Source organism: Mustela nivalis, assembly GCF_964662115.1.
Source record: "Mustela nivalis genome assembly, chromosome: 20".
Taxonomy (NCBI): domain Eukaryota; kingdom Metazoa; phylum Chordata; class Mammalia; order Carnivora; family Mustelidae; genus Mustela; species Mustela nivalis.
In genome coordinates this window covers 26463269-26489012 of record NC_139039.1, presented here as the reverse complement: position 1 = coordinate 26489012, position 25744 = coordinate 26463269, and the positions used below count along the sequence as shown (strand labels likewise).

The 25744-nt window shown below is 38.9% G+C and overlaps 1 protein-coding gene across 32 annotated transcripts in view; it reads right to left on the bottom strand.

Moving 5' to 3' along the window:
- Window positions 1-25744, bottom strand: part of SORBS2 (sorbin and SH3 domain containing 2) — a 211019-nt gene that overhangs the window by 66110 nt on the left and 119165 nt on the right. For 7 of the 32 annotated variants that reach the window (XM_082715681.1, XM_082715688.1, XM_082715686.1 and 4 more), the window contains exons 3-7: window positions 24947-25039; window positions 19383-19409; window positions 19016-19071; window positions 4670-4808; window positions 1273-1445 (exon numbers count right to left, since the gene is read on the bottom strand). In XM_082715681.1, the coding sequence (XP_082571807.1) occupies window positions 1273-1445; window positions 4670-4808; window positions 19016-19071; window positions 19383-19409; window positions 24947-25039 (488 nt within the window). Of the gene's footprint in view, window positions 1-1272; window positions 1446-4669; window positions 4809-8472; window positions 8509-17550; window positions 18193-19015; window positions 19141-19382; window positions 19410-24946; window positions 25040-25744 lie in introns of all 32 variants that reach the window. The other 25 variants (XM_082715684.1, XM_082715671.1, XM_082715676.1 and 22 more) reach the window with 8 other exon arrangements.

Sequence of the window (25744 nt, the reverse complement as noted above, 5' to 3'; positions counted from 1 at the left end):
TCAAAGGCAAACAAATGACAAAACGCCATCACCAGAAACATGTAGTCATCATAGTAGTGTTAGTGACCATCCCCAAACTTTTTCTGTTACTTAAATATGACAGTCATCAGTCCCAACGTAGATTTTGTAGGACTTTATAATTAGCCACATTCAGCGTTCCCAGAACATAGCAAGTCTACAACCCCAGCAACTGCCCTACAGACTGACTTTCTGGCTTTCGGTTCTAATACAGATGCTTGGGCTCATCAGATTTTTTAACTCTTAGAACGTGTAACTCCCACATGAGAGAGGCAATCTTACCACTGCTTTTTTCCTGATCCCTTTCCTATTCTTTTCCTCTAGTCACTATTGTCTTCGGCAGGATCTGCATTCCAGGGAAGCAGCTCTTGGCAACCGACCCCTCCCCAACCCAAGCCCCCAGGTATGTGCAGCCGCTTCCATTCAGCCTGCGCCCACTTCTCGCACAGCCCCCCGATTCACCTGCAGGCGTGCGGCCGCTCTCATCCTGGCTCCCAGAGTCTTTCTTCTGCGGCTAGCACAAACCTTCTCTGCAAGGAGACTGGTCAGCAAGCCGCCTCAGCTGCTGCTGAGCTTTGCCAGAAGGGGCTGCCCTGACACACTGAGCAGTGCTTTGGCAGAGTTTAAAGACTTAAAAAAAAAAAAAAGAAAAGAAAAAAATCCAAACACTTTCACTTATCATCCCCGAGGGCTCGCAGCAGGCGCAGCTGAGGAGGGACACTCAGATGTGTATTTTTCTTCACAGTTTTTCCTTTCCATGACATTAACTCCCTTCACTCCAATCATCTCACCTCCCAATGCCCAATTCACAGCTCCCGATCTCCCGATGGGAACACACAGCCCTTTCAAGAAACAAATCGCTGGTTTATTTGCAATGCACGTGGGAATTCAATGCAGCCAAAGAATTCACATTTTCTCGTTCCTTCTCTTTTCTCTCTATCGCCCTAACTCTCCTTGGAAAAAGGTAAAACAAAACACAACATTCTTTTTGCGGGGGTGTGGGGGGAGTTCCCACGATCACAATTTTCATGATTTTCTATCAAAATGCAAAAACAGATTGTGTGATCAGCTTCCATCGATGAGATCTTTTTCTCTTTCTCAGCCACACACAGCATCATAGTCACAAGCACTCAGAGGGCCCAGAGGGCCACCCTCATTACGTAAGAGCAGGGGAATGCACCAAGCCGTGGACAGTCCATCCTTTGTAGCCTCCGTGCCCAGCCCCGCAACAACGCGCACCCGGGCATTTCCTACCGTTCTAATTGCTGTGGGGATTCCGGATTCATCCACGGGCCCGATCCCCGGGTAGTGCGGGGCTTTGATGACCGTCACCCTCTTCTCCTCCTCCGAGGACCTGTACAGTGGGATGGAGCTGCCCATGGTGCCGTCCAGGGACTGCGCGTGCTGGGGATACGACTCTGCGGAGTCTGCGGAGACAGTGTGGGGAGACACAATGTATTGCTCTCACGAGGAATCAGGACTTGATGGTGCCTCTTGTGCATTGACGGCAACTGTAACACAGAACCTGTCGCCATCACTGTCTCTTTGAACCCGTTTCCCTTACATGCGAGCTGTCTGTTGCCTGCCTGCAGGTAGGTACCCCAGCTCAACTGTAACAACAAGGTCCTCGTCGAAGGGGGAAGGGGAGAATAGCACTTGCTGGAAGACCATGCGACTGTGGAGCAGCCATTGTGCTAAGAAAGCACCTGCATGACGTCGTCTTATCCTTCTGCTCTGTTGGGGGGAGGGGTCCGCTTTATAGATGAGGAGGCAGAAACTGAGACGTTCATACTATTTTTGTGAAACTGCTGACCGCTGTTACTTAAAAGTGCTGAAATGTCCTGAGAATAAGAGACAGGACTGTCGAGTATACAGCAGCAATTTCGTAAAAATAAAAACAAAAATCACATTAAGAAATCTTCACCTCCGAACGTATTCTTAGATGTGAAAGCTTATGGATTAAATAAATGATTTAAATGACTGGTATTGGTGTTTAGCTAACTAGTCACGATGACCATAATATCTTTGCTTTTACTTTAAAATACCAAAACCCACTTCTTGCCCTGAATTGAAAAATTGTCCTAAGCCTATAAATTAGAAGCGGTTTCTCCTGTTCCTAACTTCATGCCATGTTTATTAACTTTTCATATACTTTCCTAAGAAACAGAAAGGACTTTAAGTACTATAAAGTCCCCTTACTCTTAGTTCACAGATATGTCTGAAGATCAACATCATTACCATTCCTTCTGTACAATTGATAATATGACTTCCTGCTTCTTTAAAATAAGCTTCCAAATTTTGGTGAGCAAGAATGATTCTTGACATAGCTTATCTAATACGGGACTCAGAAAGGTCTTTTTTTATGTGGATGTGGAAAAGTTCTAATGTTTCAGAGTAGCATTAATTGATTCTCTCTCTCTCTCTCTCTCTCTCTCCCTCTCAAAAGATATGACTGTGCTTTTGTAACAAATTTATACAAACCTCCATAAATAAGATTTTTAAAAGATTTAACTCATCATTATAAGGATAAGTCCAGCGAGGATGCCTATAAGCTAAAATCTATGATAACATTTATAACTGCTGTCACTCTTACTACGGACGGCTGTGTTCAGTTGAATTACAACAGAAAAGCATTTACGATCCATTTCTGATGAAGAATGGCCTCACCTGCCACTGTACGTAAAACCAGTGCCTTTTCCAAGCCACTCCAAATTAAGACATATGTGGTCTTTGACTCTGATTTCCCACTTAATCCCCTAAAGGATTTGAGTTGGGAACCTTGAAGATGGTATTTCAAATAAACACAAATACTTTTTGAGCACCTCATTTGTGCAAAATCCTAGCCCCAGCAAACAGTATTAACTCTGTCTTCACACACAGTTCACAAGCTAATACAAGTTTAGCCTATTATTTATTTCATTTGTCTTTCATAGGTCCACTCACTCTCATTTTTGTCATCTTTTTGCCCTCAACTCAATATAAAGTTTCTCTAAGGCAGGATAGATTTCTACACTCTCCTCAGGACCTAGCTCAGCACTGGGAGATGGGTATCTGTTCCAGTGTGTTTATAGAGGAAATTTCTTTCCATGTAGTATGGTTTGTATATGAGTCTGCCCATTGATATGTTCTAATATCAAAGCCTGTCTGCATTCGAGTATTTATATATTTTGTTTCTTGTGGTGAAAGGGACAAAGTTGTGTTTTTAAAGACAGGTAATGAGGACAGAGAATCAAACGGATAATAATAATTTGGGAGAACATCAGGGCCTAGAATAACTTGTAATTTTACTATAGATCTGTGATAATGCATAGCTCTGTAAAAAAAAAAAAAAAAAATCTACGTATAAGAGATTCCCATCATAGTCCTGCACCAGGGACTGATGGTTTAAGGGAAACATCCAGGCACAAGGGCATTCTACTTCCTTACGCTTTAAAAGAACATCATTCTAAGATTTACAGATGATCCCCAGGAGCAGTATTAGAGAAGGCACAGGTATATTTAGATTTTTCTTTAATGAGTCTCAGGGCTCCACGTAAGTGCTACGGAGGTTTTGTGGACCACAGAAGCTGAGATCTGCAGTGGTCCTGAGTAAGCCGATGGCATCCCGTCTTTCAGCAAACAGTGCTGGGGAGGATGAAGGTCTGCTGTTGTTAATGAAGAAATGGGAGTGAAAGCCCTGTGTTCGACTTTCTTTCTGTCGTTGGTTGGTGGTGCCCAGAGCATTGGTCCTGTCCTGATTTCCTGAGAGGTGTGTAGCTGGCTCACTTGCCACCACCTTCCTCCCTGCTGCCTGGAAGATTTCCAGTTGCTCAACATCATGGAAGCTTTCTCAGCTGGAATTTGGGTGATGGTGTGATTTGGTTTGATTTTTAGTGTTTTGGGTGGGTTTTTTTGGTTAATGTTTTTAAAAACCAAGAAATACTTCTGTTATTTTCTAAATAGTTCTAATATATTTTGCCACATAAAAATGTTTGTCATTATATGGTACCAGTTCTTATCCAGGAGGCTTCAAAGAGGTCCCAAGCCCCATGAAATTACAGACTTTCAACTTTTTTTTACGAACAAATACTAATTTTTTTTTTCCTGGAGGACAGCTCTCATTCATCGAATTCTAAATTTTTCAAAGGATTAAGAACTCTCTATAAAATTCAGGGATCATTATTGAAAGGAACGCCTGTCCCTGATTGATGGTCTTCTGGTCTCAGCTCAAGGAGCCGTTTACTACTCTGTGAGGCAGTGGTTTACTGTTTACTATTTGGTGAGGCAGCCTGTCCCCTTTTTAGACTATTTTAACTATTCAACAATTCTCTACAAATCCCAACACCATTTTCAGCAATGAAAGCTTTTTCACAAAAGAACAGGCTATCTTGAACATGGAGGGGATTTGCCATCCGTGGACATGTGCTACGCAAATGTTCTGGTCGTGTGAACTCTCCTGCCTAACTGGCCCCCTTTTTCTTTCTACCCCAAACCCCGAACACTTAATAGCCTCAGAGGGAGAAGCAGCCATCGTCTTGGGATCCCTGGATGCCTATGTCCTCTGGTGTTGAATCCTCTGCTCTTGATTCCTCCCCTAGGAGAGGGTATCTTCCCGTGTGGTTTGTACTTGTGTTGAAGTTGTCATGGAAATCAGGGCTATCAAGTGACTCACCCAGTGAGCGGCCATGCTGCATGATAATGCTTGAATTGAGCGAGCCTGGGAGAGAGTAAGCTGAAGGGGAAAACGGCCTTTGATAGTAACTCATTGGACTCACAGCACCTCCAGAGTTTCCATTCACTGTTACCTGGCTCTGAGAAAAGAGCAAAGACATCCTGTTATAGCACCCAGTCTGCTGTTAACACCATCGCTTTAGACGACAATAAGAGACTTCACTCTTTCGACAGTAGTCAGCTGTCAAACTTTATTTACTTAGAAAACTGATGTCTAGAGACTTTTTCAATGTCCTCTCTATCTTCCTTTATTTCTGAAATCACTGTCTTATGTGTCAGAGGGCACAGGAGGTAAGTAGGAAGAACAGAAGCAGCTGGCCAGTGGGTGTGCCCCTCTACCAACAAGAGATGCTAAAAGCATCCGTGGGAGTCAATATAAAATAAAATAGGGGGTGAATTGGCTTTTATGGTCCTGATGAGTGGTCAGAACATTGTTAATTCTGCTCTGAGTGAGGGATTTGAAAGGAATCTTCTTGGACAGGAAGAAGGGCACTGGTTCTCAGACTTAGGGCTATCCTCTAGTGAATGGGTGTTTCTAGGCAAAGGGATAACATAAGGAACACAACTGTTTGGGCTTATGTCTCATGAAGCAATCTATTCTAGAAGAATCAAGCTTTTCTGCTAAGCCACTGGCTTCTCCCTGTTCCAAACTCATTTAGCACTTGATAGGCCTCTTTTTGGTTTCTTAATAACTTATTATTTTGATTGCTTTAATCTCTGAGGATTCTATATCTCCTGGGATATCTCAAGATACTTGTCGGAGAGTCATATATATGCTTCTATGCATTCAACCTCGGCTAATAACATCGTAGACATTCAATAGATATATACTGTGTTTGAATTGGATCAACCAAGTTCAGAAGTTGAGCTCACTCCTGTTAAGGATGCCTGTCTATCCATAACACAGCACACGGCATGGTGGAGATCACATAACGCATGCGAATGAGCCGAAACATTAGTGAGAGCGTTTGGTTAAAATACCTTATGGCTGAATACACACAGACACACTTATGCCCCTAGGTAAAAAACACCATTTGTGAACTTTTTCTACTTATTTTAAAACAGTTTCAACTTCTAAAATACAGGCCTGAAATGGAGGTAGTCAATTAATTGCATATTTCCATGATTTTTCACTTTAAAGCAGATCTTTTGAAAGGACCAAGAGTTGATCTAATTTCACTGTTTCGTAGACGTACCACATCCACAATCAGCATTCCATTGTAATGATGGTGCTTACTGATTGCGTACTTCTCTAAGCTGTTCCAGAAACCACTCTCTCGTCAGAAGCCACCATGTCTTATAGGTCTGCTCCCTGAAGAGCCCTGGACATTCAAACGATGGGAGGCCCTGACCTACCCCAAACGCTTCAGAGCTGTCTGTAATTTTGATGGATTACTTGAGAATATTTTTGCCACCTTGCCTGAATCAGTTTGGTTGTTTTGTAAACGTAATCCCAATCCTATTGTTATAAGGTGTTACAGCGAGTGTTAAAAGCAGGAGAATTCTTGTGAAAAACCATCGTGTTACTTTGTTACTAAACATAGGAAAATTGCCTTGAATCCTGTTTTGATATTGTCAGTAACATTGATTATGGGTTAAAAAAAAAATAATAAATCCTGCAAATAGACTTGGGTTTTCATTCATTAAACCAGGTAGGAGTTTACTGATGAAATAATACCTTTAGAATTTTAGAAAATACTTTATTGTTAGACTGAAATAATTACTAGGAAAATCATCTCTTGGAGAATGGAGGTACAATTTCAATTGTAACTTGAAACCAAGTTCAGTTACAGTTAGCTTTGATTGTGCCCACAAGACTATATGTATGCATTTCAGGCTCCTGAAGAGTCTTAAAAATACCAGATTGAATCGGTTAGTATACAAATTAATATAATATCACTATTCTGTATCTTTGGTCTAAGGCCCTACTGTTCTTTGAAGATTTAAAAGTGAAGAACTATTGAAAACACAGGGAAAGATGAGGAGAGCCCAGCCTGTTGAGCTCCTGGCTGTAGTGACTGGTGGGGCGTGTCCTGGAAAGTGAGTTTTTAAGTTTTGTGTGTGTGGGTTTTTTTGTTTTGTTTTGTTTTTGTTTTTGTTTTTGTTTTTCTGTAGCCCAGTCACTAACTGGAACTTTTGACAGCCAAGTTTTACCTGCAGCCATTGAATGAATACGAAACTCCATCTAAAGTATTGTTAAATATTTAAAAAAGATATTAAAAAGTATCTTTTGTCTTCTGTAATTGCAATCTTGAAAAACATATGGCTTATAATATTTCCCTCTGCATGAAATTTTCAGGTTTATGACCTTGAGACAACATAGAAAACTATGTACCAAATTTTGTTTATAGCAGCGCTTATTTTGAGCTGCATTATGAAATCAATTTTAGAAAAAAAATTCCTTTTTTTTTTTTTTTGGCCTAGTGTTGTGTACCTTTCAAAATGAAGCCATTATCTATACATTATATATGATTGAAAATCTGTACCTTAAAATTTGAAAGCATTTCAGTCATTTATGAATCATTTCTTAGGGACAGCTTGTCATAAAGACATATTTAAAGAATGTCATATGTATAGGAAGTAGTTCTATATTGCTCTGAGTGGAAAATAAATTATTGCTATATAAAACCATAAATGAATTCACACATTTCTATGTCAGAATGGCCCAGGAAAAGTAATTCAAAAAAACCAGAGGACTAAATTTCTGCAGTGTAGACAAACAGTATTTACAACATTCATCCCTGTAATGAACCAGAGGTTCGAAAGATGTAGTTGTAAATGAGAGAGAAGCAAGAATTAGCACCATGCAGTCAGGAATTATGTATGTGAGAAACAAGGCTATCTGAACTATTCACACAGGAATAGTATTTGTATGAATCTCAGAGGCAAACTGTTCTCTACCAGGATTTATTACTGGGTTAAAACCTTAAAAAATTTTAGACTTTCCCTATAATCTAATCATCATAATATATGTGTACTTATCTAAATTTCTGAGTAATTACTTTTTTTGAGATAAAAAATTTTTTATCAAGGCAAATCACTGTACATCTCAGTAGCTAGAGCAACACTGTAAATATAAATGACTCTAAAATGAGTGAGGAGAAGAGAGTTGACTTTTCCATCTCCAAGTAGGCTTGTGAGCATGACTGTAAAGGATTTTCTGGCCGGACGGACTATATGGAGTTGGTTTAGATATAAATGACCTCTGTGTGAGTAAAAATGCCCAGCAGCAAAATGAGATGACAGACAAGAAACCAGCCAGTCCTTGTGTTTGGCCCATGGAGATCTGTTCGGTAAGTGATGGAGGCAAAGGAAGGAGGAATAATTTAGTGCATGGCAGCATCTGTCATGGCTGACCTCTGACCCATGTTTGGGGAAGGTTCCAGAATGGTCAGGGGTATCAAGAGTCAGCTACCTGAGCTCATCTAGGATGGCAGGGGGGGACTCCCTGGAGGGGAAGGACCAGTCTGTAGTGAAAGAGCCTGAGGTATGGCTATGGGTCAGGAGGACAGGAGCAAGGAGAAGGGGTTTATGAAAAGCAATATGAGAGTGTCACGTGGGCGGGAGATGGGGGGAGGTCTGTGCAGGTGTGAAGCCCCAAATCAGCAGGTGGTGGCCACGTCAGCGACCTTCGCTGGAGCCATTGTCAGGTAAGAAGCGATTCAGTTAGAAAGCACCACAGAAAAAAAGGCGTGAAGGAGAGGCTTCTGCTGTGGTTTGTCTTTGTGTCTGTGAAGCATTTACCTCCAGCACATTGGCAGCTAAGTTCTGGTTTCCAGGCTGAGTTTGAGGAAAGAATAAAAGAGATATACATTATCCATTAATAAAAACTTCTCTTTTTGCAATGTGGCAGAGAAGGCTTTATTCAGCTTTCTCATCAGCTGTATTTGCAAGACCTTTAAGGAATCCACTCAGAGGATTAGGTACCAGCCAGTACACAGCACAGAGCAAGCATGGAAACAGGAAGAAAATGAATCCGCCAAGTGTTTTTGGAAATAAGACCAGTTTTCACACAGCACTGCACTGTGATGTTGCGTGGGAGCTTTGAGAGTTTTGGCATCATGGAATTTTTCCCTCAGAAGTTTTGTATTTGGTACCTGTGACAGCAAACTAGTATCAGGTTGTCTATTGGTTGGAGAATTCGTTTCCCTTTAATAGAAAAATCTTACAGCAAATGTCTCCTGACTGCCTCCCCCACCCTGGAAATTATCCCCCAAATATAATAAAACAGGTCGCCTCACTTTTTTTTCCCTGACTTACAGATCTAAAGAATCATGAGCTAAAAGTGATTAAATGGAAAGGGAATTTTGTTTTCTTTCCACTCAGTGAATCTCTTTTTCTGATTTCACTCTAAAATACTAAGAGAATTGAGCTTTAAAATATCCGAGCAGTGCAGTTGGAGGTTCCTGGGTGTGAAAATGAAGTAGACACAGACACCAGCCCCTGATGATGGTTAGAAGGTACTCCCCCCCCGCCCCCCCCCGTTGGTTAGAGCTGCTGTTGGTTTTAAGTCTTAGGTAAAGGAGAAAGAAACTGGAGAAACAAATGTTCAGTACCTCCAAGGCTATGTAACCTAAGAGGCTAAACATGGTGGAGGGGATCTGTGAAAGGAAGAGAGTGGAAAGCTCATTACTACCCAACGCTCCCTTCATAGCACTGTGATGTCTATCCACACCGTCAAATATGATGAGAAGCATCGGCCTCATCATGACAAAAGAAAACTCTGAAGCAAAATTGTTTTCTCGATTCTCCCCTACCTCACCATGGGAAGAGAGGTGGTTTTTTTGAGTGTTTGATGTGGTGCCAAGTTGTTAAGACAGATAGCCAGAAGCATCTTAGGGCATCAATCCAAGGATCGGGAATGAATTAAAGAAAACTGTATAGACTTAGAAATCTTGCCTAGTGAAGGTGTAAATGGTACTATTTGGTATTCTTGGCCAACCATCATTATAATAACGGTTGATGTCATAGAGGCTATCGATCTCATAAAAAGTCATAATTCTTTTTCTCAGACTTTTAATTGAATACTTTAAAAAATCAAATATATCTCTTTTTCTTAGTCACAGCTACCTTAAAAAAAAATGTGATGACAACGACTGATTCTTCTCTTAGGAAAAATACACAAATTCATACATACATAAAATTCTGCATAAACTGAAGGGGTTCGTGGATACTGGAAAGCATGTTCTTAATCTAACAAGTTAAGAAATTCCAACCCTGGGTAAAAAGACAGATTTCCTTATTTTATTTTTATTTAATAAGATTGTTGTTGTTGTTGTTTAAGCACACTCATTAAAAGTGATACTCTTTTACTGTATACAGTTTTAAAATCTCTAGAATTAACTGACAGAAACCTTCAAGTTAGCCAGAACTTAAAATGTTCTAGTAGGAATATATCGATGGTATTAGTAAATTTTTATAATAAAGCAAAACTATCTTATTGTGAAGTAAGACTATAATGTTATGAAACTATAATAATTATAATTTAAAACGTTAGAATCTTGCTAGAGGTCTAATGCAATTCAGTATTAAGCTATTTTGGGTGAGGGCAGCATCCATGGAATTTCTCATAATAATGCAGTTTCACTGAAGAGTTTTCCATATAACATGAGTCTCTTCAGTTTTGCTTATGCTAAGTGAGAATTTTGTTAAGTAATATAAATCATGCCAAAGGATTTGAGTTATATGCTCAAAGGAATTTTTTCTTTTCAAAATTAAAAGGAAAATCCAATGGCTGCAACCCTTACTGGATTGGCTTCCCTGTGTGTATCCTTTGGAGTTGCTACATGTCAAGTACTAAAGCCTGTTCTGTCTAAAGCCTTTGTTGTCATGGGTAATATGATCAATTGGGTTGTATAGCATTGTGTATAAGAATGGCTTTTACCCATTTATTGGTTCTTCCAAGAGAGTGTAGAACTATTTCACTTTTTGAACTTCTCTCACTCTCTCCTGATATGTTCACAATTTTAAGTCTTAATATATGTGTGTGTAACAGATGAAATAACACTTGGTGAGTCACACCACACTTAAATTGCTATAGACAAAGCGAAAAAAAATGAGCTCTACAGGCTACCTACACAAAGCTTGGAAATATCCTGCCATAGAGATGTAAATTATGTCTTAGACTAGTTTTTCACTTTGAATCTCCTCATTAATGAAATTCTCTCTCAGAGATATCAGGAGAGAGAACCACATTATACATGTTTCTCTGAGGAGAATGTGGTAAGAGGAGGAGAAAGAACCTGAAGAGGGGAGAGGAAATATGTTATTAATCTGGATTACTCTGAGTAGGAAAAATTAACTTAAAATAAGAGTAATTTTTTTTTTCCTACTGAATTGGGTGGCAGACAGACAGATGACTGCAAAAAACCATCTTTTGTGTCTCCATCTTTTCAAGACATATAAGGTTAAGGTCTTTGACTCTAGGCTAAGGCACATGAACTTTTATTGGTATATGTTCCTTTTTACTTTTTTCCAACTGTTGAACTGTGAGGGAGGGAGGAGCTAGAAACACCAGTTTGTTGCTGCCTGGTTTCTATAAATGAAAGGGACAGCATTAAACTCCAAGACAGTTAATTTTCTAAGAGATAGCATTTGGTTATTCAGAATAGCATTGAAATTTTGGTTCAAATGAATTCAACCCAGAATGCTAAAGGGAAGCTGTTGATGAAAGAGATCACTAACTCTAGGTTAGGCTCCTTGAGGAATTAAGGAGCAAGGAGACTCATGGAAGATGAGTGTTTGCACTGGAAAAGGTGTATCGGTGGCAGGCAGGCCTAGCCAACTCAGGTGACTACCCTGGGCTAGGAATGTACCCAGAATGTGCAGATCGGACGAGGTGTTAGATAAGAAGGAGTGGTGGGACCATGTTAGGGTGGAGAAGGCATGTTCCTCCTCAAAGTGGCCAAATTAAAAATAAAATGAAGTCAGTAGCCAAAAGAAAAAAAAAGCTATCTATAGTTGCAAGTCCTCTGTACTTAGACGGGGAATATGATTTTGAATCATGGGAAGGTGTCATATTTTAAGAACGGTGCCAGAAAGGTTCAAGAGTCAAGTTATATCAGAAAACAGAGGTTGTGGAAGCTACTGGTTGACCTGTGTGGATCTGGAGTCAGACAAACTGGGGCAGGTCCTGTCACCTCCCTGGGCCTCAACTTCTTTGTGTGCAAAATGGGGACCTGAATAAAACCCACCTCCTAAAGCTCGTGAGAATCAGGTGTGGAAATGTAACCAGTGTCTGGTGTGTTGCCATAGCTCTCCATAAATGAGTCATTAAAAAAAAAAAAAAAATTGAAATGCTTGGAAGGCACAGGCATGCTTTGCACAAAGCGAAGAGTAGGGTAGAGAGAACAAAAATATGAAAACTGTCATATAGAAAAGGGAGAGAACTTCATCTCTTTTGCTCTGTGGGAAGAATATGCAGAAGTTAAGGCAGATTATGACTCAATATTATAAATACTTCCTTGTAATTAGACCCAACAATGGCTTGAGCCCTGCAGAGCTGCTTCTGAAAGTGACTGAGCTCTTCATGCCCAAGTGTATTCAAGAAGAGGTTCACGTTCACTGGTTTGGAGGTTCTGTGGAGGAGATCCTCAGTGATTTCTAAATTCATATTGGGCTCTAGAATGTGCTCTTCTGGTCAATCACTCAAAAATTCACACAACATACATTAGATGATGAAACTGCCAAAGACCTGATCAACTAATAGCATAGCAGACCAATGGAGAAGAAGAAGTGGGATATTGGTTGGCCCACCTGATGGCATAGGTGAGTGATCTGGGCTGGTCTTGATGGGATTGGTCTAGAAAGCCTCCTCTACATTCTGTAACTTTCCTATCATTCTGCACTGCTGACATTTGTTCACGATTCTGCCTGCCTTAACTTATCCATCTTCATCCCGTGGGGCAAAAGAGATGACTTTTCTTCTTCTCCTACATGACAATGAGACAAATCCTCCTCACGTGTGCCGCAGCAGCTGTGAAAGTAAGGCTTTGGCAAATGACTGATTATATTATTTCATAATAGAAGGGTCGAGTTTATCTTCCTGAAGCAAAGGGCACAGCATTCGCAAATGCCAGGGAAAAGGCTCAGGGTGTCGCTTTTGCGGTCTTTTCAAAGCTTCTGGCTTAGACCTTCACTTATCTGACATTGAAGAACAATGTGACATTTTTAGCAACAGGATATCTGTTCCCACAGTAACAGAAGAGGAACACACCTCATTTTGTGTTCTCTCTATTCATAACTTTGTAAGAAGAAAACTAAAATGTGTGAAGTTTATAAAGCAGTATGTTATCAAATAAGGAGAACGTTAAAATGCCTAAAAGTAGGTTGCTGTTTTCTTCTTAAATCCATGGCCAGACTTTAATAAAAACAAACAAACAAAAAGTAAATGAAAGTTGTAGGACACTGAAGTTTCCTTTTCAGTTCTCAGCGTAGAGAATTTTTGTTTTTAATAGAGCCTTTATCAGCCTGACTCACAGAGTGTAACTTATAGCGCCCAGTGTTTAATGAGAGTTCTTGCTAGAATGTGGAATGTAAGTATTTAAAATGAAAAGGTCACCACTGTGGAAGGCCATCACATGGAAAATGAGACTTAAAAATGACATATCAGGGGGCACCTCGGTGGCTCAGTGGGTTAAAGCCTCTGCCTTTGGCTCAGGTCATGATCCCAGGGTCCTGGGATCGAGCCCCGCATCGGGCTCTCTGCTCAGCGGGGAGCCTGCTTCCCTTCCTCTCTCTCTGCCTGCCTCTCTGTCTACTTGTGATCTCTGTCTGTCAAATAAATAAACAAATAATCTTAAAAAAAACTCCGACATAACAGAACAGGCAAGATTTGGAAACAGCTTAGATCGGTAGATGAACGGATCAAGAAAATGTGGTATACAGATGCAGTGGAATGTTATTTGGTCTTAGGAAAGAAAGAAGTCTTGTCACACGGATGAACCTTGAGGACATTGTGCTCCGTGAAATAAGCCAGTCACAGAAGGACAAATATTGAATGATTCCATTTACATGACGTATCTAAAATGGTCAAACTCCGAGGAGCCAGAGTAGAATGCTGGTTCCCAGGCGCAGGGGTGGGGGTGGGAAGAACGGCTGCTGTTCAACAGGGGTAAAGTTTCAGTCATGCCCGATGAATACGTTCTGGAGATCTGCCCTACCACACTGTGGCTGTACTTAGTGATACAGTATTGGACACTTCAAAATTTGTTAAAAGGGTAGATATCATGTTAAATAGTCTTGGTACCAAAAAAAAAAAAAAAAGTCAAAACTGCAACAATGTTAGGCCACCTTCTGAAAAAGGGCTGTAGAAGACATTTGGAACAAATTACATATCAGGTGAAGTAAAAATGTATTGTTGAAAACAATATATTTCCTTTTCCCAATCAGATGCAGAGTTTGGAAAAGGGATATTAATTTATTTTTTATATTTTTAAAAAGATTTTATTCATTTATTTATTTGAGCAAGAAAGCAAGTGAGCGTGAGCAGAGGCGGGGCTGGGGGAGAGGTAGAGAGAGAGAGAGAAAATTTCAAGGAGACTCCACACTGAGAACTGAGTTGATCGGAGGCTCAGTCTCAGGAACCTGAGATGATGACCTGGGTCGAAACCAAGAGTAGGACACTTAACCAACAGAGCCATCCGGGTGCCCCAAATACCCTCAAAGGGTATTATTTAAAAAACAAAAACAACTACTACATAATGAGGGATTACTATGTAGCAGGCAGAATGCTGAATTCCTTATACACAGTATCTTATTCAAACCTCACTGTGGTGCTATAAGATGAATGCCATTATTATCCCCATTTTACAGATGAAGGACTGAGACTTAGGGGTGGGGAATAACTAGATGAAAGAGCTTACAATACTCACACCTTGAAAGGATGTCTTTCCAATTGCTCTTCTCCTACTCTCTCTTAAGCCCCATCTGAGAAAGTCTCTGTCCCACCACTAAGTCAAGGATGAGTTAGCAGGGCTCATCATACACTTGCCCTATCAGCAGTATTTGTGCAGTTAACAGTTCCCTTCTCCATACACTTTCTTGGCTGGGCTTTTAGGACACCACAGGTCCTGGGTTTCTTCCTCCCTTAGCAGATGCTCCTTCTAGTCTCCTTTGCTGGTTCCTCTTCTTGCTATGACAATGCTCTTGGGCTCAGTCCTCGGGCTTCCTGTTTTCTCTGTACTCATGCCCTGGTGATCTCATTCAGTCTCTTGCCTACAAAACCCATCCAGAGCCTGATGGTTTATATCTCCAACCTAGACCCTTCACTAGAATGTCAGACTCCTATTTTGGATTTCATACTTGACCTCTCCATGGGGACATCTAATAGACATCTCAAACTTACCATGTCCCAAATGGAACCTCGGAACTTTCTTCAAACTTGCTCTACCCACAGTTATCTAGTCTCCATGGACAAAGGATGGCAAATTCCATCCTTCTCAGTTGCAATGACTCGACACCTTGGAGTCAATGTCAACTCTTTTCTTGCTCTCATGTCCCACACAAAGCCAGTCTGTCAGCAAGTCCTCTTTTCTCCATTTTCAAAATACAACCAGAATCCAATTTCTCCCCACCTTCATTGCTTCCATCCTGTTTTGAGCCACCATCATTTGTTACTTAGTTGCAAGAGCCACCTGACTGGCTTGCCTATTCTCCTTCTTGCCCCACTATAGTTTGCTCTCAACCGAGCTGCCAGAGTGATTCAATTAGATGATGAGTCCAAGAACAATTGTGGCAGTTCCAAATCTCCCAGTGACCTCCATTTTTTTACTGAGAATACAAGTTAAAAATCCTGCAGTGGCTTGCAGGGATTACTGTCATCTGGCCTCTGTGACCTCTGACTTCACCTCTGCTTACTCTACACCTTATTTTCTCTCTCTTCTTTCCACTGGCTTCCTTCCAGTCCTCAAGCACCCCCAGCATACTTCAGCTCGGAAGCCTTGACACTAGATGCTCTCTCTTGCAGGAAACGGCTTCCCCCTTTAAACTATTCTGTCTTCTCAGTGAGGATTCTTTGACTGTCCTAAGTAACATGGACTCTCCTCCCCAGATCCCTGCTAAGCAGCGCTTAGTTATTAACATAATCTCCTTCCCGATGTAGGTAATCTACTTATGTAAGTTTCTGTTAATGTTTGCCTCTCCCTGGCAAGATTTTAAATATCAATGGTTTCAAATACAGCTCTGTGACTAGAATAGACTTGACACATAGTAGATGAATAATAAATAATTGTTGAGTGAAAAAAAAGTGAGAGGGTCTCAAATCTTAATTTGTGGATCATCTGATTCTCTGGGGATTATGTAATGAAATCAACTATCACTGGTCAGCACGGATAGTGAAAAAACCCATGGAAAAAGGAAATTATCAAACTTGAGTTTTCAAGCATAATAAAACATTTAGAAGAACCAAACTATGCTAGATGAGTAACCCAAGTTGTTAATGTAATGGTGTTGCTATGACTTCTCCTACCCTTGCTTCTTAGAGGCAGGTGTCCCCAGACAAAAGTTTACTCCCTGACACTGGCAGAACCCTGTCTGTAGTGTCTTGATTTTGCTCCCAACCTCATGAGATTGTGGAAGTTATTAATAAATACACACAAGCTATAACAGGACCTGTATATAATAAACTCTTAGTATTTGTTAGTTGCTATTATAATTATTGTCATATTTAAGAGGAGGCTTTCCAAAGATATTACCTTAATTCAAAGGACTTTCTCTAGTGAATTAATTTTGCCTGTCACAGTTAGCTGATGGAGATATTTTAGCAGTGGTATGAAATCACCCATTTGTCTTTTTAATCATCTAAGCTTAAGGTTTCTGCTTTACAGGTGGGGGGAGGGTTGGAATTGAACTGAAATCTGTTTATCCTTAAAGCTCATGCTCTTACCACTATGCCGTTGTGCAGAAATCAAGAACACATTTCTCTTCTAAATGATGAATAAATGTCAGCAGAATGCCACTATGAGAAAATTTTACTTACATGGAAATAAAAATTTAATTCCTAACTCTTTGGGTAATTGAAGATTGATGAATATACTTTCTGAAATAAATTTTAAGAAGTGGGAATTGATCAAGGTTCAGTGAAAATAAATACTGAGCTACAAAGGAATAAATAAGCACTGGTTGAATTAAGATACATGTTTCCTGCCAAAATAAATTATAATTGCTAATTATTTTGAGAGACTTGGTATATGTAAATAAAGTAAATCTAGGTACTCAGAGGTCTGGTATAAAAATATTTCTGTAGGGGCGCCTGGGTGGCTCAGTGGGTTAAGGCATCTGCCTTCTGCTCAGGTCATGGTCTCAGGGTCCTGGGATCAAGCCCCACATCAGGCTCTCTGCTCAGCAGGGAGCCTGCTTCCTCCTCTCTCTCTCTGCCTGCCTCTCTGCCTACTTGTGATCTCTGTCTGTCAGATAAATAAATAAAATCTTTAAAAAATATATTTCTGTAAAACTTAAAAGTACTTTGAGCACTGAAGTGGTTTGCAGCGTCGAGGGTAACCAATCCATTATTGACTTCTAATAAATACTTAGAAGGAAGAAATTTTGGAACATGATTTCTGGATAAAAGATCTGTGTGTGTACATGTCTACATACATATACAACATATATTGATATATATTACTGTTTTTTAAATAAAAGGTACCTAGAAATTTATTGGTGAATTTAGTGGGGTTTTAACTAGAAAGTTGAGGAAGATGGTTTCTTTCTCCTTTCCCTTCCTGCTTGAAACTACAAAGCATTAGGTTATATAAGAAGCCCAAACCAAAAGAGTTAGGGTCTCTACGGAACACCTGTAAGAAGAGATTGGAAAGTGTAATGTACCACCCGGCAGTCTGAGGACTGGGAGGCCGCAGCAACTGCAGATTTTTGTCTCTCTTGCGGAAGAGGTATCTTTGTAGTCTCTGGAGAAAGCTCAGGTAGCTGTTTGTGGCTTTCAGGATCATGTCCTGAAACGGGATTTATCTGAATGGAAAGAGATGCTGTGTGTATCTCAGGCACTGGGTTAGGGGGTGGTGAGCAAGGCCTTTTGAGAAATGAAGGGACTTCCACAGACTGAGAGAACTGTGGAGTATTAAAGTGGACACTGCTTCCTAGATCCTGGTTATGGATTAGTTTCAATGTAGAAATTCTTCGAGTCTGAGAATCTTGTGTGTAGTCTTCTTGTAGAAATGGAGTGCTGATATCAGCATTTGGTAGGGGACCAGTGCTGGCAGCTATTGGTAGCGGGTTAGTGATTTTTTGTGTATACGACACAGTTGTGTTAGATTCTTCCGAATATACAATTGTCTGGTTAGAGTCGTCATGAGAATACATAGTTCCCTCAAGAGGTTTTTTGTTAGTAGAGTACTTTGTACAGGAGGGAGTTTGTGTGTTAGTTACTAATTGGTCTAAAATGTCACACTTTTGGTGATTGGTTATCAAAGAGCTACAAGAGCTCTCTTTTCTGGGTGGTGGAAAGGGTGCCTGGATTGCCAAAAACATCCGGAGAGAGAAATAATGTTGAAGGAAAAACAGAGAGAAAGTCAAAGTTAGTAATTGTAGAAACTAGTGTCAACCTTACCCTTAAAGAAAGTAAAGCAATGGCGTACCTTCTTCTTATTCTAAACATTTTATTGACTAGATTAAATGATCATTTTCATTCTGTTTAGAATGCATTTTAACTTATTATCAATAGTTGCCTTCTGGGAGAAAATAGTTTTTAGACAGAATACATTATGAAGTTTGTCTCCATTATATTCTTGAAAATTATGTTAAAACTGAACATGTGTTCTCTTGGCATATTTTTAGGCCTTGAGGTATATGCATAGTTTTAGACTTTGAGGTATAGGTACTGTATGTTTAGTCACATTGTTTCAATAACATTGTCCACCTTTGGGACACCATTTTGCTAATATCTCCAACACAGTGTTCTTTTAGTTAATATAATAAACAGTTGCATGATTTATGTTTATTGAATAAATAACATATTGCTGACCTCATAACTTTGAAATCCAAACATCAGCTAACAGCTTTATAAAAATTAGAAAATATGGTTAACAGTATGTTAGAAAGTGATCTACTTTTATGAGCTGAATTCAAAATAAAACCCCACAAAACCTGTTTTGAAACTTAAAACATGTCTTCTATGTTGTAAATATAAGGTTGGCAAGGAATACAAATACAAAACCAAAACATTAAAGATAAAATATGTATCCAAATATGCACCTGTTACTAGAGAAAGGGTCTAGGGCACAGTCTAAAAACGTTGCTTTCACATAACCCCATAGACAAGAATGTGCAGGATTACCTGAGTTGGGGACTTTTTTTCTTGTAAGTTTGGTCGAACACTTCTGAAACCTTTTGCTGCAAGAGAGGAATATGTAGCATCTCCGTTCAGTGTCTCTTGATTTCGATCATTGTAAGATCTCCAAGCTTTCATTAAGGGAAAACAAATTGGATACAAAAATATCTATGTTCACTTTTAACATTTTTTAGGGGGTAAAATTTATTTCTATTTTCAAAATTGAAGATTTGTTTTTAGAAATTAAATTCAGTTTAATAGACATAACCGTATATGCATTTGAAGTTTACTATGAGGTCAACAATGTGACTACAGATATGTTAAGAAAAACTCACAACAAATGTAATGATTATTCAGAGTAGCTTTTCTGTACCTGAGTCTGGTGACTGAGAATCACGCCCTAAAAGAAAAAGAAATGTTGACATTACTACTAGGGAAAAAGAAGTGAATAATCCAGTAAAGACCATTTGGCAAAAAGCCACATCCACTTTTTTTTTTTTGCAAACATTATCTCATTTCTAAGCCTCAAAGTAACTCAAATGTACTAAATGGGAGGTTTGTGCATTTATTTTTATTTCCATGAAAGTATCATTCATTAAATAAAATATGTAATTATGTAATTGACACATATGACAAACACTGATTTTTTTCCTTCAATAATATTGCAACCATGTAATTCTATCGTATTTTTGCCCAAGCTGGATGTGTGAATTTTAAAATACCAAATTAAAGGATCAAAAGGAATCTAGTTTGTAAGCAGTGATGATTTTCTCCAAGCATTAAATCAATACCAGGTACCTAGCTTCTAGTGCTCCTGTGTTACAGACCATACACAACTCCTGTGTTGGATAGCAATCAATTTTTTGTAGTTTGCAATTCATTTTTGTACTTTAAGAAAGTGTACTTGTTTCTACCATATTATGTGATATTTTCAAATCTTTCTCTACTCCAGACTTTGAATTTTCTCCTTAGCACCGTTTTAAAGTAATTTTGTATTCAAATGTAAAAGAGTTATTACAATATATTCCATTGTCTTGTGGTAAGCTGTGGAAAATGAGTTCTGGTATTAATAAATTGCTTTTGATAATGCAGTTGGAAAGAGACTCAATGACTATTGGTTTTATTCAAATTATACATTCAAGAATCTTCCGTAACTTATGCACACTTGAGGTAATCTGTTGGCATTGTTTGGCTCTTTATTACCACATGGCCAACTTCACATAGAAATATAAAGCCTGACATTTAGAAAGGACCTTGAGTGGTCATCCAGGCTGATCTGTCCAATCCTGAACTCCTCCCTCAGGATCCCTGAGACCATGATTAAACTGCTGTATTTCAATGCCTAATAGAACATGAATGTTACATATGAAAGGACTCGTCCTTTTCTTTCTTATATTTTGAAATCTAAACACATGAATTTGGAGTGATAAAAATGAGTTGAGAAGTGAGTTTGATTTTTAGATCAAATATTTGATATTCTTTCCAAATCAAAGGAAGAAAAAGAAATGTGAATTCGTACAGAGTACATTACCATGTCTCCAGCTCAGGTGAGTTAGAGAACACTATTAAATCTTTATCCTTTATGGTAATAGCTAATTTAGCAAAATTTATCTCCAATGAATTCAAAATCAAAGTAATAAAATGGGTACTGCAAAGTAAAAAATAACTTTCAAGAGTTATATGTGGAATGCTTACTGGACTCTATTTCTAAGATTTAATGTAAGCAGAAGTGATGGAAATTCTCTATCACTTAAATAATGATGAGGACTTCATAAAGAAGACAAAAAGGGCAGCAATACAATCGTTAGAATTCTGCTTTGGAGCACTCAGGGAGAGAGATGTCCTGACCACCTGCACATCACATACTATTTGTGACGAGGAACACATTTGGGGACTTGAAGGAAAGGCACTGAAAGGGGAAGAAGCATGAATTATTGTTATTTATCTTATAATTATTTGCTTAAGAATAGGGAGTTTATTTCACTCTTAGTTTGATAAACTGAGCTCATAAGGAAGGATGTGTGGGTATGTGCTGGGCACGGAAGGGGTACAGATGTGGTGTAGTGGGGGAAGGTATATTGATTGAGCAGATTTGAAAGACACTTGAAATAAACTCCCTTTAATTGACAGTTTGTGGAGGGGGCAGCTCTGTTTCTTCTTACTGGTGACCATATGGGAGATTATGAAAACTATAGTGGGGTAAACATTAAGTGTGAGACTCAGAGGACAGTCACTCTGAGCTCCACCAGAAGCCTCTCTCTCCCCCTGTACTGGGCCCAGGATTTCCAAATGAAACTGTACCTCTGCTACAGGAAATATGACATATTAAGAATGGTGAGCTTTTAAAACTATACTCAAATTAAAAAATAATAATATAGATAAACTCTACTGAGCCCTGATTAACATGGTAGACACAAGTGTGTAGAATTATGAGCAAGGAGAAGGGAAAAAAACAGCCATGGATTAAAACTTCAGGATGAACCTGTATTTTAATGAGTCTTAATGATTAAAGTCTACCTTTAAGTGGGTGGTCTCTTAAGGATACTCACATGTACAATGTTTGCTTTTTTTTTTTTTAACATAAACCAGTTATATTCAATTTAACCAATACATTTATATATTTATATAATTTTTTATAGATATTAACATAATATATTTAACATATTTATATATTTAATATGTCCAATCCTGATTTGCTATTTTATTATAATTCTTCAGAGGCCCTGAAAGATAAATACCATCCCGCATGAATACTATTCCCATAGACTTGCTTTTATTTAATTTCTGCCAAGAAAGATTAGGAAGGGAGGACAAGTGTGGCTTGGAGCAGGTGACAGAAAGCATCCTGGAACCATGTCAAGTAAAGAGAACATTGGTTCAAAACAAAACAGAACTAGCATGTAAACGATTTGGCAGATTCATGGTGAAAATGGTTTTGCCCAGTTTCTTGTTCACTCGTGAAAATCCTAGGGATCAGAGGCTTTGATTTCTGGTATTCCTTAGTTGATGGTCATTGCTTCTCTGAAAATTCAAGAATGAATAAATGGGACAGATTTATCATTCCCTGGCTATTTTGCATGTGAATATAAATACTGTCTGTGAGAATTAAAAACTATAAGCGGTCTTCACTGATACAATGAATGTTCCCCATGTCCAGACAGAAAGTGGTGGACACTTGTTGCAGAAGTTGGCAAAGCATTCCTGACTCAGTTTGGGGATGGGGCTGGAGGCCCTCAAAGGTCCTTTCTGATTTTGTGATTCCAACATTATGATTTTTACGTAGCTGTGTTGGTGGTACCTGTTACATTGTAATCTTTACTCTGAGGTTTTATTTAAATGCCTCTTAACTGGTATGCTATACTACACATTATAAACTATACTTTTCTTGAAAATTATGATGATTTTAATGCTTATAGCTCCTTTCTTTAGAGAGCTCAAATGCTTTGCAAAAATTAATTGAACATATTAATTCAACTAATTGAATGCCTACTGTGTTTCTAAGTACTGTGATAAGCCATTTTATTTATTTTCTTCATTTACTCTTATTGAATTATGACAAATCTTTGTGAGTTTGGGAAATGATTAAGTTCTCAGAGAGGTAGGAAAAGGACAAATAATTCTTTTTTAAAGAAAGGAAACTTGAGGTACAAACAGATGACATTTCCTAAGGCCATGTATAAAACACATGGGTGGTGTTGGCCGGATTCAGTCACCATAGTGTACCACCAAATCAGTGTTATTTTAGACTGACAAGCGTTTTGGTAAAATAAAATGGTCACCATAGTCATTGCTGTGGTTCTAGCTTAGGTTGAAAACATCAGGGTATGCTATGAATTGTCCATTGGGACTTTACTCCTAAAGAGTTGACCAAGACACACTGATTTAAGGGATAAATAAATAATCAATGACTCGTCCTGACTTTGTGACCTGAGGGTGGAGGGAGGGAAGCTGAGAATCCTTTGTGGAGGTGGTCTTTTGCTTAAAGGCTGTTTTATTTTAATAATAACTGATGTAGTAAATATTTACTAACTCCCCTTTGATTCACAAAAAGACACTGTGTCAAATAAGTTCTTGTGAAGGCTACCACATACTATAAGAGACATAAAGAGGCAGAAAATATAATTTTCTTCAAAATGTAATTAAAACTTCCTTGCAAAGGGAATCATATCTCATGTGTCTAATTAATACAAAAGAGATCCATTTCTCATGTAACAATAAACAAAGTTCAAGGGACTTCATTCTCTAGAGGTCTTACTCCTAGTGATACAAAAGTTTAAATCGTCCAGAGCCATTACCTACTTTTACTACTGAAGATTATTTCACGTTCCTAAAGTATTAAATCTTTTGTTATTTTGATTCTGAAGCATTCCAATTTTTCCACTAAGTTGAGTGAAATGAAATTGATATTCTAGTTTTGACTCTCCAGAATGGCGATCTCTATTTCAACCTACTGTTATTTCTTTCGTGGTTACTTTTGTAAATCATAACAAGTTGGCATTGTTGAAATAGTGCCATGTTCCCAAATGGGACACGCAAAGGGGTCCACATCTGAGTAGCTTGGGACAGAATTTTACTTGGTTGAAATGTCAATGATATTTGTGGTTTGGCATTCCAGTTACCTGCTGGCCCTAGAATTCTATTTATTTATTTAATCTGTTTGTTTGTTTGTTTTCTTCTTCCTTCATTCCCATTTCCCTCAGGTATCCACATTTGCGTTTTTCTAACATTTTCCCATGGGCATACACACACGAACAAACATATAGAGAGATTTTTCTTAACCAAAATGATATCATACTATACACATTGCAATGTAATTTGTTTCTTAAAATGCACTGTATTATGGAACCACCTGGACTGGTATTTAACCATTTGTGAACTGGAGGTGGTGGTGAGTAAGGGTGGGAATTCTACATGTGAAAGCCTGTTTTTTTCCTCAACATGGCTGCCTAGGATCAACGGGGCTTTAACCAAGGACATCTTCAGTATTAATTAACTACTAAATTTATGTGTGTAAAAGACTGCTAGGCACATTGTAGATTAAAATTATTTAAACACTATCTCTCTCCAACTTTTCCCAAACCCACAAATATTATAAAGAAAAAACAAGGAAACACCCACTAACCAACCAGCCAGCTAACCAATCAGTCACGAGAAGGTATAGCCCTATGTCAGGTCGTGGGGGTTGCTGGGTTCACTTTGATCCTTTGTATCAGTAACCCCTCTCAGTGCAGACTGTACCCACCGGTGTAAGTCATAAAGAGACACACATCAGGGGAGGCCGAAAGGTCACACTCCCAACTACTTTCTACAGATTTATCTATATCTGTGGGTAGGCGCTCCTCCTTACTGGACCAAGATGTTTAAAAATTTACATTAGAAGGGTCTTTGCAGATTAGATTAAAAGATATTTTAAGGTCTTTTTCAAAACTAATATTTGATCCCATTTTTTTGTGTGACCTTTGGCGAAGAAGTGAATTAATAACAATTCACTTTCCTGCAAATCCCTTTTCCTGCCCGCTGCCCCCTCACCCCGTGGATGCCCACCGCACCCCCCCAGCAGTTTTTAGGTGAAAAACAACTAAAGCACCTGTGAGTTATCTTAACTAAATATTCTATTACTTTAACTCATGAGAGGAAAAAAAACCACTTAAATAGTTATTAACATTTGTAGTTGTTCCTCAACACATTTTTGGCAGGTGACTTGTTTTTTAATTAGTTTTTAAACAATTTTTAAAAAAATAAGATATCAGATTCCTTTGGCTTTTTATTTTTAGAACAAAAACAGAAGGGATAGGAGCTGTTCTTGAGACAAGAAAAATAAGAACTGGTCGGCCATTAGAAAGGTATTTACAGCTGCTTTCATCATCCCAAGGAGATAACTCTGGAAAGAGAGAAAGGTCAGATTAAGCCATTTGATGTGAGTTAGTGATATTATACCTGCAGCCAATAGGTTTGGAGAACTCTGAACTCTCTTCACAGATGTTATTGTAACAGACATGGCAGCACGTTTGCGAGCACACCCACCGCTATCTGAAAGCAAAAAAATGACACAGCAGAGGCCACAGCAAAGGAGAAAGCACATGCACGGTCATGCATTTCAAGTGGAAGGTGCCAGACAGCCAGGAGGAAGAAGACAGTCAGGATTAGTAACCATGGAAGACATCTAAAAATTTCACACCTGCCCCAAACTAAAACAAACAGAACGGAACAGAAAACCAGGGGTCATACAAATAGATGCTTGTCTTTTATACGTAAGATGTTATAGGTTTTTTTAAATGAAAACACAAATATAGAACTCAGCTTTGCTTATACCATTGAAATTTGATTAATAGTAAATTTATAAGCGGTGCGAGTAGCTTTTAGGGTTAGGACAACCTGTCTTGACTCTGTTGCGAGCTATGGGGTAACATATTTTGTATTCATCATTTGGGTTTTACTGTATTTTAACTACTTATGATTCCTAAAGGTAGCTGAAATCACTTTTAAAAAAATATTTTATTTATTTTTTTGAGAGAGAGAGATCACAAGTAGGCAGAGAGGCAGGCAGAGAGAGAGGGAGAAGCAGGCTCCCTGCTGAGCAGAGAGCCCGATGCGGGGCTCGATTCCAGGACTCTGGGATCATGACCTGAGCTGAAGGCAGAGGCTTTAACCCACTGAGCCACGCAGGCACCCCTGAAATCACTTCTTGAAGTAAAAGTTATTTACCTATACCGCATGGTATATTTGATATATCAG